We start from the raw sequence: 12,788 nt of genomic DNA, 5'->3' as shown, positions 1-12,788 counted from the left end.
CTGATGGGGGCTGCAGATCTATAAGTATACTCTGATGGGGGTACCTGATCTATAAGTATACTCTGATGGGGGTACCTGATCTATAAGTGTACTCTGATGGGGGTTACTGATCTATAAGTGTACTCTGATGGGGGCAGCTGATCTATAAGTATACTCTGATGGGGGTACCTGATCTATAAGTGTACTCTGATGGGGGTACCTGATCTATAAGTATACTCTGATGGGGGTACCTGATCTATAAGTATACTCTGATGGGGGTACCTGATCTATAAGTATACTCTGATGGGGGTTACTGATCTATAAGTGTACTCTGATGGGGGTACCTGATCTATAAGTGTACTCTGATGGGGGTACCTGATCTATAAGTATACTCTGATGGGGGTTACTGATCTATAAGTATACTCTGATGGGGGTTACTGATCTATAAGTGTACTCTGATGGGGGTACCTGATCTATAAGTATACTCTGATGGGGGTTACTGATCTATAAGTATACTCTGATGGGGGTTACTGATCTATAAGTGTACTCTGATGGGGGTTACTGATCTATAAGTATACTCTGATGGGGGTACCTGATTTATATGGGGGGTGTTCAACATGATTTCTCAGCAAAACAAAGCATGGAGACATGGATGGATGGATGGATGGATGAGGGAGTTTTCTTTGAAAATTACAAATGAATTAAACAGCGTTTTTGGTTTGTGTTCTCAGAGGCAGTGAAGTTCCGCTTTAATTTAGAGAGAACGGTGAATAATGGGCCTGGAATGACTGTGATCTCTCCGATATGAGTGACGATATGTATCACGTGTAGTGCAATTTACATGTTTATGTTCATATATGTGCGTGGACATGGAGGCAATGAAATTTAAACTCCCACCCCTTCATTGATAGTCAGTGGCAGTGAAATGTACCCCCCAAATTCCCCACATTGTTGATCATGGCAATGAAAATGAACCCCCCCATAATTCCCCCCATTGCTGGTCATCTCTCCGATCTTTACTTTGTGATTCCGGGTCTCAATGGATCACACCCTTTAAACGGGATTCCTCTGGCTCAGAGCGGGACCTCCGATCCTTGCACCGTGTAGATCAGTTGTCCTAAACTCTCAGCTTTAGTCAGGGCCGTCTTACTGAATGGGCACATCTGGGCACTGCCCAGGGGGGAGGGTCAGGAAAAGGTGGGGGGTGGAACACCTGATGTATGGGGACACTGAAATGAGGGAACTTGATGAATGAGGAAACCTGATGGAGGGGGAACCTGATGTATGGGGGCACTGTGATAGGGAGTCTGATGTATGGGGACACTGATATGGTGAAACCTGATGTATGGGGACACTGATATGGTGGAACCTGACGTATGGTACAATGTGATAGGGAGTCTGATGTATTGGGACACCTGATGTACAGTATATGGGCTCTGTGATGGGGACACCTGATGCATGCTGGGAAGGGCTTCAGTGCATTAGTTTGCCTAGGGGATAAGATGGCGCTGGCTTTAGGTATTATGGTCTCTCACATGGCAACAATGGAGCTCTATGGCTGTGTTGGAACTTTAAAGGTTTGTTCAATCAATGTTTTATTTGCTTACTTTATACCGGAAGACTTCTCTTTGGTCATGCAAGAGCTAACAAGGGACCATTCCGTTTCTTGGGCTTGGAGATGCCGGGAATTGAACCCGGTGCCTCACACATACAATGCGTGTGCTCTTCCACTGAGCTACATCCCCCTTACCCATTGGTCATGGACTGACCACAGGAAGCTACAACCTCCTGATTGATGGTCTGGGCACACTCCTAACTATAGAAGATCTCATGATGAAGCAGCAAAATCTCGTCTTCACCCAGCACAGCTGTAACCTCTTGTAGAGGATCTAGATCTGTCTCCCATGCAAAGCATCGTTCACGTAGCCACAGGGCTTTTTTTTTAAATGGGAACACAGTTCCGGCACCTCCAGCTCTGAATGTATATAATGGCAAGAGGTACTGGGGTGTTCTGGAGGGCCTATCAATGCTGGCTGCTGGAGGGCCTATCAATGCTGGCTGCTGGAGGGCCTATCAGTGCTGGCTGCTGGAGGGCCTATCAATGCTGGCTGCTGGAGGGCCTATCAGTGCTGGCTGCTAGAGGGCCTATCAATGCTGGCTGCTGGAGGGTCTATCAATGCTGGCTGCTGTGGGATCTATTGTCACTAGTTGGAATCTATTTTTGCATGGGGGTCTATTGTTGCTGGGGGGGTCAGTTATTGGTGAGAAAGATCTCCTGTTGAGGGAGGAGTCTATTGTTGCTGGGGGGGTCAGTTATTGGTGAGAGAGATCTCCTGTTGAGGGAGGAGTCTATTGTTGCTGGAGGGGTCAGTTATTGGTGAGAGAGATCTCCTGTTGAGGGAGGAGTCTATTGTTGCTGGCTGCTGGAGGGCCTATCAATGCTGGCTACTGGGGGCTCTGTTGTTGTTGCTGGGGTCTATTGTTGCTGGAGTGGCTTTTTGTTGTGGGTTGTCAGTTGTTGCTGGGGGTTCTATTGTTGTGTTGTCATTAACACATTACATACAAATGACTTAGCGCCATAAAATGATACTTGGTTCTGTATTTTCTAAAAGGGGGGGTATTGGGAGGTGGGTACGGGGTGGAACCAAGGTACCATGCTTGGGAGGGGGGGTAGGGGGAGGAGACAAGGGGCAATTTAAAAGGAGGGGAGTTCCTGCACCTATCCTATGAGAAATAAAAGCCCTGCGTAGCCATAAACCTTCTTTTTATAGGGATATTACGCCCTCAGTTTTTATGTGGGGGGTGGCAAGAGGTTAAAAAATATTAAACGCACATTTCACCTGCAAAATATGTGCATTTGTTGTATTCTAATTAAAGATGAACTTAGCCTTTAAAGCGGAACTTCCCTTAAAAGCGGGCTGTCTGTGTCCATAGAAACACATAGCGTGGCTTGACCCCGCCCCCCGCGCTGGATTGATACATGACTCAGGTAAGTGTAAAAATATCTTTTACCTTAATTCAGGGAACGCATTAAGGTAAAAAAACTCTTTAGAACCACTTTAAGGGCCGGTATCTGTGGAGGCCACCCATTCCTCCTTATAGAGGAACGGAAAAGTGAAAGCTCCGCCCATCCTCCCTCCCCCCGCACCCCCCAACCCCCCCTGTAACAACATTCTTTGTTTGTTTGTTGTAGGGGGTACCTTTTTCTGACAGGTATCCACTCCCACTCCCACAATTCTCACTCTCACCTACCTAAGAATTACGGAAGCTTGGCCCACCACCCGCCCGCCCTCAGCCTCCTGGGACACGTCACATGATTCAGGAGGCTGCGGGACCCGTGTGAAAGTGCAGCGAACTTTGCCTTTACAGCAGAACTTCACTTAAACGTTATGGTGGTTCTAAAGGCTCCAGGTTGTTTACCTTCATTCATTCTATGCATCCCATCCTGTGTGCAGCATCAGCCCCTCCCCCCTAATTGTCACCTAGACCCCCCTCTAGATCCAGCGATGTGCACTGAGGGAGAGGACAGGAGAGTGTTCGGGGGCCCCGAGAAGAGGAGGATCCGGGCTGCTCTGTGCAAACCCATCACACAGCATGTAAGTATAGACATGTTTGTTATTTGTTTCTTAAAAAGCCTTTAGAATCACTTTAAAGTTCCTCTTATCTCCCCCACACTGTAACAATATTTGTTTTCTGGGGGCGGGTTCCTTTTTCAGACAGGTTCCTGCCCCCACTTCCGCAATTCTAACCTAGATGGGAGTTATAGAAGCAACCTTCTTCCACCTCTCACCCCTGCACCCCCTGCCACCTCTCTTCCAGCATTACATCTCCTGTAATCTACCTACAACACTGCTTTCCATGACATCCCCTGCCACCCTCTTCTAGCACTGCTCACCCCTGCATCCCCTGCCACCCTCTTCTAGCACTGCTCACCCCTGCATCCCCTGCCACCCTCTTCTAGCACTGCTCACCCCTGCATCCTTTGCAACCCTCATCTAATGCTGCTCACCCCTGCATCCCCTGCCACCCTCTTCTAGCACTGCTCACCCCTGCATCCTTTGCAACCCCCATCTAATGCTGCTCACCCCTGAATCCCCTGCCACCCTCTTCTAGCACTGCTCATCCCTGCATCCTTTGCAACCCTCATCTAATGCTGCTCACCCCTGCATCCTCTGCCACCCTCTTCTAGCACTGCTCATCCCTGCATCCTTTGCAACCCTCATCTAATGCTGCTCATCCCTGCATCCCCTGCCACCCTCTTCCAGAGCTGCTTACCTCCACATCCCTTGCTACCCTTATCCAACCTTGCACACCTTTGTGGTCCTTGCAACCCTCTTCCAATGCTGCTGAACTCTGCATCCCCTACAACCCTTTTCCAGCATTGCTTACGTCTGCACTCTGCTAACACTGCTCACCTCTACACCCCCCTAATGTAATGCTGCTCACTTGGGCCCCATTCACACCTGAGCATTTTGTAGCGTGAAGCTCCAAAATGCTGAAGGATAAAACAAAAATCAATTCTCTATGGAGACGGTTCACATCTCCACTCCAAGTCTCCTGAAGATCAAAAGCGTTTTGGAGTTACTTTTGTAGCTTGATTCGGGCAGATTTGTGCGTTTTTTCAAGCGTTTTTTTCTTCATAGAAATGCATTGTAAATTGTGATTTGCACATTCTTGAGCGTTTTTATTCTCAAATAAAATTTTTTTTTTAATAATAACTATAAATGAATACTTAATTGTTAAATAAAATAAATATATAAATAAAGATAATTATAAATAAATAATTTGTAATAATTAACCCTTAACTGCCAACCCTAAAAATAAATTAATAGAAATATTTATAAAAACACTCTAACCCTAATATATAAAGAGGGGGGAACCCCTAACCCCAACATCTAACTCGTAACTTTAACCCTGACACCAAACCCTAAACTTAACACCAAACTCTAATCCTAACACCTAACCCTTAACCTCAACTACTAATCCTAACACCTAACCCTTAACCTCAACTACTAATCCTAACACCTAACCCTTAACCTCAACTACTAATCCTAACACCTAACCCTTAACCTCAACTACTAATCCTAACACCTAACCCTTAACCTCAACTACTAATCCTAACACCTAACCCTTAACCTCAACTACTAATCCTAACACCTAACCCTTAACCTCAACTACTAATCCTAACACCTAACCCTTAACCTCAACTACTAATCCTAACACCTAACTCTTAACCTCAACTACTAATCCTAACACTTAACCCTTAACCTTAACTACTAATCCTAACACTTAACCCTTAACCTCAACTACTAATCCTAACACCTAACCCTTAACCTCAACTACTAATCCTAACACCTAACCCTTAACCTCAACTACTAATCCTAACACTTAACTCTTAACCTTAACTACTAATCCTAACACCTAACCCTTAACCTCAACTACTAATCCTAACACCTAACCCTTAACCTCAACTACTAATCCTAACACCTAACCCTTAACCTCAACTACTAATCCTAACACCTAACCCTTAACCTCAACTACTAATCCTAACACCTAACCCTTAACCTCAACTACTAATCCTAACACTTAACTCTTAACCTTAACTACTAATCCTAACACCTAACCCTTAACCTCAACTACTAATCCTAACACCTAACCCTTAACCTCAACTACTAATCCTAACACCTAACCCTTAACCTCAACTACTAATCCTAACACTTAACCCTTAACCTCAACTACTAATCCTAACACTTAACTCTTAACCTCAACTACTAATCCTAACACCTAACCCTTAACCTTAACTACTAATCCTAACACCTAACCCTTAACCTTAACTACTAATCCTAACACCTAACCCTTAACCTCAACTACTAATCCTAACACTTAACTATTAACCTCAACTACTAATCCTAACACCTAATCCTAACCTCAACTACTAATCCTAACACCTAACCTCACCCTAGCAAAAAACTAATTCAATAAAAGTTGATGATGAAGCTAAAAAAAGCTCAAAAGCTTTTCAATTTAGGATGAAACAAATGATATTTTTCTCTATTAACTATTTTAAAAACATCAAAGCTCAAAAACGCTGTACAAAAAACGCACATAAAAATGCCTGAAAAAACACTTCAAAATGAGACACTCAGGTGTGAATGTAGTCTTATACATCCCTTGCACCCTTCTTCCAACACAGCTCACCTCCATCTCCTGCCAACCTCTCATTGGAAAGGGTGGCAGGGAATGTAGAGGTGGGCAGTGTTGGGGGAGGGTGGCAGGGGATGCAGAGGTGAGCAGTGTTGGGGGAGGGTGGCAGGGGATGCAGAGGTGAGCAGTGTTGGGAGAGGGTGGGGGGGGATGCAGAGGTGGGCAGTGTTGGGAGAGGGTGGGGGGGGATGCGGAGGTGATCAGTGTTGGGAGAGGGTGGCAAGGGATGCAGAGGTGAGCAGTGTTGAGAGAGTGTGGCAGGGGATGCAGAGGTGATCAGTGTTGGGGGAGGGTGGCAAGGGATGCAGAGGTGGGCAGTGTTGGGAGAGGGTGGGGGGGGATGCAGAGGTGATCAGTGTTGGGGGAGGGTGGCAAGGGATGCAGAGGTGGGCAGTGTTGGGAGAGGGTGGGGGGGGATGCAGATGTGGGCAGTGTTGGGAGAGGGTGGGGGGGATGCAGAGGTGGGCAGTGTTGGGAGAGGGTGGCAGGGGATGCAGAGGTGAGCAGTGTTGAGAGAGTGTGGCAGGGGATGCAGAGGTGATCAGTGTTGGGGGAGGGTGGCAAGGGATGCAGAGGTGGGCAGTGTTGGGAGAGGGTGGCAGGGGATGCAGAGGTGGGCAGTGTTGGGAGAGGGTGGCAGGGGATGCAGAGGTGGGCAGTGTTGGGAGAGGGTGGCAGGGGATGCAGAGGTGGGCAGTGTTGGGAGAGGGTGGCAGGGGATGCAGAGGTGGGCAGTGTTGGGAGAGGGTGGCAGGGGATGCAGAGGTGGGCAGTGTTGGGAGAGGGTGGCAGGGAATGCAGGGGATGTAGAGGTGAACAGTGTTGGGAGAGGGTGGCAGAGGATGCAGGGGATGTGGTGGGCATACGTTTAGAGTATGTTAACAGAGAAGGATGGGAAACGTCTTTTGGTCCTACTTCTCCTGCGGGTCTTTTGCTCCTACTTCTCCTGCGGGTCTTTTGCTCCTACTTCTCCTGCGGGTCCCGGGCGCGCTCTTAGTTCTGCACTCCTGTGACTCAGATTCAGCAGACAATGGATTAAATTCCACCGTCTGGTGACATCACAGAGCAGGTCCAGCCTCTGCGGGGATCCTGAGCCAGCCCCCCGCCCCGCCCCCTGCCAAGCCTGGCCCTCCAATAAGTGCTGGAGGAGCAGAGCAGAGAGCAGTGACTGGCAGTCAACACACTTTGCTCAGCAGTCCTGAGAACTGAGCGATGGTTGGTGTTTGATTGCTCAGTTCTTGGTGTAGGACTGGTGGGGGACAGCAGAAGCATGTTTGGTTTTTTGGATCTCCGCACTTCTGACACCAGCGGCGGTGTCACAACTTAGTGTCTGGTGTGCGGTGTTTGCCGGCCGAGATCAGTGCAATGATGACGTGCCAATCTGGACGCATTACACTGTTTTTGTTTTCAACAAACTTTGTTGAGATGTCACATAGCCCCGCATAAAGTTCAATTTCCAGACACAGCGAGGCAGTGGATTGCCTCGGACTGCGCTGGGCTTAGACGTACCGCCAGCAGTACCCCCCCCCCCCCCCGCAGTGCAGTGGTGTGATCCGGGGGCATAGGAGGCCAGGCATTTAGCCTTGTCCATGTGGTTGAGTTTCTTTTTATCTGTCCTTCAACCACTCCCCGTGTTGCTGCAGAGGCTGTATCCGTGCCTCCACCTCCATCCTTTACTTCACGGCTGCAGCAGAAATGATTCCCTCTATCCCTCTTGATTGGCAGTACCTGTTTCCAAGCGCAGCCCATTGACATGCATGTACCGCTCTGCAGCCGCCTGCGGTTACTTCACAGCATTCCGGTGTTTAGGAGGAGATAACGGACATGGAGTTGGGTGTTATCACAACGACTTCCCAAGGTTCTTCCTCCTCTTCTAGTCCTTCCTCCGATGCGCATTCTTCGTCTGTGTCTGCGAGGCCTTCTTCCATCTCCCTGAGCCTCGCCATCAGTTTTGGTCTTTCCTTGCAGTATTTAATTCTGTAGAGATAAAGAAAGATATGTGATAAGAATGTGTCCATAAACAGTCAGAAATTCTCACAATTAATAGCCGACTCCACCTAGATCGGTGTTTGATAAAAAGACAAATAGTCCCAGCCCATCACCCGTCTGTTACTGTCACCAGCGGCCTCAGTTCATTCACCTCTCCCATAGAACAAATGTTAGGGGTGCGATATCCTCATTGTGACCAGTGAGGGGCTTGTGCTGCTACACCCCGGGCAATGAGCACAGAAAACACCCCACCCCCATCTGATCATACCTACCTACAGGCAGGAAATAGGTAAATATTAGGAGGTTTGGGCTCAGTGACAGTGGGTGATAGCATGAAAATGTGTAGAAAATAGAGAAAAGCTATGAAGAACATGCGATAACTTACCCATAGTAGCATCCTAATGCGCTGGCGATGGTCAGTGCTAGAACAACGACTCCAACTATCCCACCTACTACTGGAAGGAGGCCCTTTATCTTCATTTGAAAGAGAATATAAGCGATAAATTTCACATCAGGGTCGATGTGTTGGATTTCCGATTCATGGTCACTGGTCTCATTTATTGTTGGTTGAGACATCCCAGAGACCTTGGTGTCAGTGACTGAAGAGGTTTCAGTATTTTTATGTAGTCTTCCCGAATCATGATCACTGGTCTCAGTTGTTGTTGGTGGAGATATCCCGGAGACCTTGGTGTCAGTGACTGAAGGGGTTGTGCTATTTTTATCTAGCCTTCCTGAATCATGGTCACTGGTCTTAGTTGTTGTTGTTGTAGATATCCTGTAGACCTTGGTGTCAGTGACTGAAGGGGTTGTGCTATTTTTATCTAGCCTTCCTGAATCATGGTCACTGGTCTCAGTTGTTGTTGGTGGAGATATCCTGGAGACCTTGGTGTCAGTGCCTGAAGGGGTTGTGCTATTTTTATCTAGCCTTCCTGAATCATGGTCACTGGTCTCAGTTGTTGGTGGAGATAGCCTGGAGACCTTGGTGTCATTGACTGAAGGGGTTGTGCTATTTGTATCTAGCCTTCCCGAATCATGGTCACTGATCTCAGGCATTGGTGGTAACATCCTAGAGCCCTCAGATTCCGTGAGAGAAGGGATCACGCTGTCTTTATCTAGGCTTCCTGAGTCATAGTCATTGGTCTCAGGCATTGGTGGTAACATCCTGGAGCCCTCAGTGTCAGTAACTGAAGGGGGTGCACCGTCTATATCTAGACTTCCCGCATTGTAGCCACTGGTCTCAGTCGGTGGAAACATCATGGAGCCCTCGGTGTCAGTGACTGATGGGGTAGTGCTATATATATCTAGGCTTCCTGAATCGTAGTTGCTGGTTTCAGCCATCGTTGGTGTAGAAATCCCAGAACTCTTCTCTGTGTCAGTGACTGAAGGGGCCTCACTATCTATGTGCAAGGTTCCCGAATCATAGTCCCTGGCCCCACCTGTTGTTGGCGGAGACATCCCGAAGCCTTTGGTGTCAGTGACTGAAGTTGGCTCGTTGTCTTCATGTAGGCTTCCTTGACCTTGGCCACTGGCCTCAGTCATTGTTGGAGACATCTGTTGGCCCGCAGTGTTAGTTACTGAAGGGGGCTCGCTATTTGTATATAGGGTTCCCGAATCATAGTCAGTGGTCTCACCCATGGTTGGTGGAGACATCCCGGAGTCCTCGGTGTGGATGACTGAAGGGGGCTCGCTATCTGTATATAAGATTCCAGAATCATAGTCACTGGTCTCATCCATTGTTGGTGGAGACATCCCAGAGCCATTGGTGTCAGTGACTGAAGGGGGCTCGCTAGCTGTATATAAGATTCCAGAATCATAGTCACTGGTCTCATCCATTGTTGGTGGAGACATCCCAGAGCCATTGGTGTCAGTGACTGAAGGGGGCTCGCTAGCTGTATATAAGATTCCAGAATCATAGTCACTGGTTCCATCCATTGTTGGTGGAGACATCCCGGAGCCATTAGTGTCAGTGACTGAAGGGGGTTCGCTAGCTGTATATAAGATTCCAGAATCATAGTCACTGGTCTCACCCATTGTTGGTGGAGACATCCCAGAGCCATTGGTGTCAGTGACTGAAGGGGGCTCGCTAGCTGTATACAAGATTCCAGAATCATAGTCACTGGTCTCACCCATTGTTGGTGGAGACATCCCAGAGCCATTGGTGTCAGTGACTGAAGGGGGCTCGCTAACTGTATATAAGATTCCAGAATCATAGCCACTGGTTCCATCCATTGTTGGTGGAGACATCCCGGAGCCATTGGTGTCAGTGACTGAAGGGGGCTCGCTAGCTGTATATAAAATTTCAGAATCATAGTCACTGGTCTCACCCATTGTTGGTGGAGACATCCCAGAGCCATTGGTGTCAGTGACTGAAGAGGGTTCGCTAGCTGTATATAAGATTCCAGAATCATAGTCACTGGTCTCACCCATTATTGGTGGAGACATCCCAGAGCCATTGGTGTCAGTGACTGAAGAGGGTTCGCTAGCTGTATATAAGATTTCAGAATCATAGTCACTGGTCTCACCCATTATTGGTGGAGACATCCCAGAGCCATTGGTGTCAGTGACTGAAGAGGGTTCGCTAGCTGTATATAAGATTCCAGAATCATAGTCAGTGGTTCCATCCATTGTTGGTGGAGACATCCCGGAGCCATTGGTGTCAGTGACTGAAAGGGTCTCACTAGCTGTATAGAAGATTCCAGAATCGTAGTCACTGGTCTCACCCATTGTTGGTGGAGACATCCTAGAGCCATTGGTGTCAGTGACTGAATTGGGCTCGCTAGCTGTATATAAGATTCCAGAATCATAGTCACTGGTCTCACCCATTGTTGGTGGAGACATCCCAGAGCCATTGGTGTCAGTGACTGAAGGGGGCTCGCTAGCTGTATATAAGATTCCAGAATCATAGTCACTGGTCTCACCCATTGTTGGTGGAGACATCCCAGAGCCATTGGTGTCATTATCTAAAGGGGGCTCGTTATCTGTATGTAGGATTCCAGAATCATAGTCGGTAGTCTCACCCGTAGTTGGTGGAGACATCCCTGAGTCCTTGGTGTCAGTGACTGAAGGGGTCTCGCTACCTGCATATAAGATTCCTGATCCATAGTAATTGGTCTGTGTTGTTGGTGGAGACATCCCAATGCCCTCATCAGTGTCAGTGACTGAAGGGGTCTTGCTTGGTGTCGGTAGGTCTCCATGGTGCTTCTTGACGGTCTCGGTGTCAGCCGCCTCCGAAGTGGGATCTGATGAAAGAAAAACAAAGGAAATTAGTTTAAATGTCCGAATAATGAACACTAGAGCTGAGCAAAGCTGTGTGCATTCATGTCTATAGATCTACTCCACATGTCTCTGGTCCAGTTGGTTACGAATCAAAAACAAATCAGGTGTCTTCCATTTCTGGATGAAGCCGGGTGGGGTTAGAGGCGCACATTTCCTCTTATTTCTTGTACTGGGGTCCAGGACCACAAGAACAGGAAGTGGTGAGAAACCTCCCCAATGGGGGCACAGCAATGAAAACCTCACATGGGATCAATCTGTTGTTGAAAAACATTGCTCTCTGTGTCCCCATTGGATAGATTTCCCCTCACTTCCTGTGCGGTGGAATCATCTACCATAGGAACATAGGGGAGCGGAGGATCAGGTATGTACAACTAATTTTGTCGTCCCCTAGACACAAACAAGCAGTGAACCCTCTCAGTGGGAAGCAGCGAGGAGGTCTCTTACTTTTCCCGGAGTTGGGCTCTAAGATGAACTATTCTATTTATACCTTTATGCCCGCCCCTTGCTTTATTAATAGAACGTAAACAAACGCAGTCGCCATAGCAGATATGAGTTTGTTTACATTGTCAAGCGCCTTGTCCTTGTCTTCAGTAGACCCCCCACAGCGGGAGAAGACCCCCATATAATGAATAATAAACCAGAACCTGTAACACTTACCATTTACTTGAACAATGATCTTCCTGAATGGATGATGGTGGACGTTGTCCACGGTGAGGCGGACCTCGTAGGTTCCGCTGTCTCTGTGCAGGACCGGGCTGATGACCAAGGAGCAGTCCTCTTCAACTGAGCGGGTCAGATGCAGATGGAACCTTTTCCCTTGGAACTTCTGCGGGTTGATGTCAGTATGGCGCAGGATGGGTCTGTAGGGACCGCCTCCTTCCGGAGTCATTCCCCACTCGATCCCAACATTGCTGGCTCCAGAGAGATCCTCTGTGGTGAACACACATGGGATCACCAGTTTAGATCCGGCTGTAGCCTCCAGGCGGTTGTCCAATTGCCGGGCATGAGCAAATTCCACACCAAATGCCAGCTGCAGAAAGCAGAAAGCAATGAAGACTCTTAGAAGGGTCATTGTGGAGATTTTTGTCATCAAAAATGGAAAAATGTGACAAAAAAGGAAAATACGAGTATTTTCCTTATAAATCAGGATGAAATCTGAGTATTCGCTGAGCAGATCACAAATTCAGACGAGAGAATTCACCGAGCAAATCAGACACGTGTGTTCTCTGTGTGAGTCAGGCTCAAATGACACCCAGGAAATTCAAATCTCTGCCACTGTGATGTCACGGTGATGCTGCTCGACCGCACTGCTGCGATTTGTTTTGTCATTTGAATTCTTC

The 12,788-nt window shown here is 47.8% G+C and overlaps 2 protein-coding genes across 2 annotated transcripts; both read right to left on the bottom strand.

Moving 5' to 3' along the window:
- Positions 1–8,835: 8,835 nt before the first annotated feature.
- LOC149444297 (uncharacterized) lies at positions 8,836–9,684 on the bottom strand (the record flags this gene model as incomplete). The annotated part of the gene is made up of 1 exon (XM_089654714.1): positions 8,836–9,684. A coding segment is annotated over exon 1 (792 nt), but the record flags the coding sequence as incomplete, so codon positions are not given.
- Positions 9,685–9,703: 19 nt separating this feature from the next.
- LOC149444296 (uncharacterized) lies at positions 9,704–12,520 on the bottom strand. Its single transcript, XM_089654713.1, has 5 exons — positions 12,106–12,520; positions 11,091–11,411; positions 10,497–10,952; positions 9,804–9,863; positions 9,704–9,723 (listed from the first exon to the last, which is right to left on the bottom strand). The coding sequence occupies exons 1-5, from the start codon at positions 12,518–12,520 to the stop codon at positions 9,704–9,706; spliced, it is 1,272 nt and encodes a 423-aa protein (XP_089510839.1).
- Positions 12,521–12,788: the final 268 nt, after the last annotated feature.

This window comes from Staurois parvus, unplaced genomic scaffold (genome assembly GCF_062004578.1).
Source record: "Staurois parvus isolate SC_StPar_1 unplaced genomic scaffold, SC_StPar_1.0 ptg000792l, whole genome shotgun sequence".
Taxonomy (NCBI): Eukaryota; Metazoa; Chordata; class Amphibia; order Anura; family Ranidae; genus Staurois; species Staurois parvus.
This window is presented reverse-complemented; position numbering and strand designations above follow the sequence as displayed.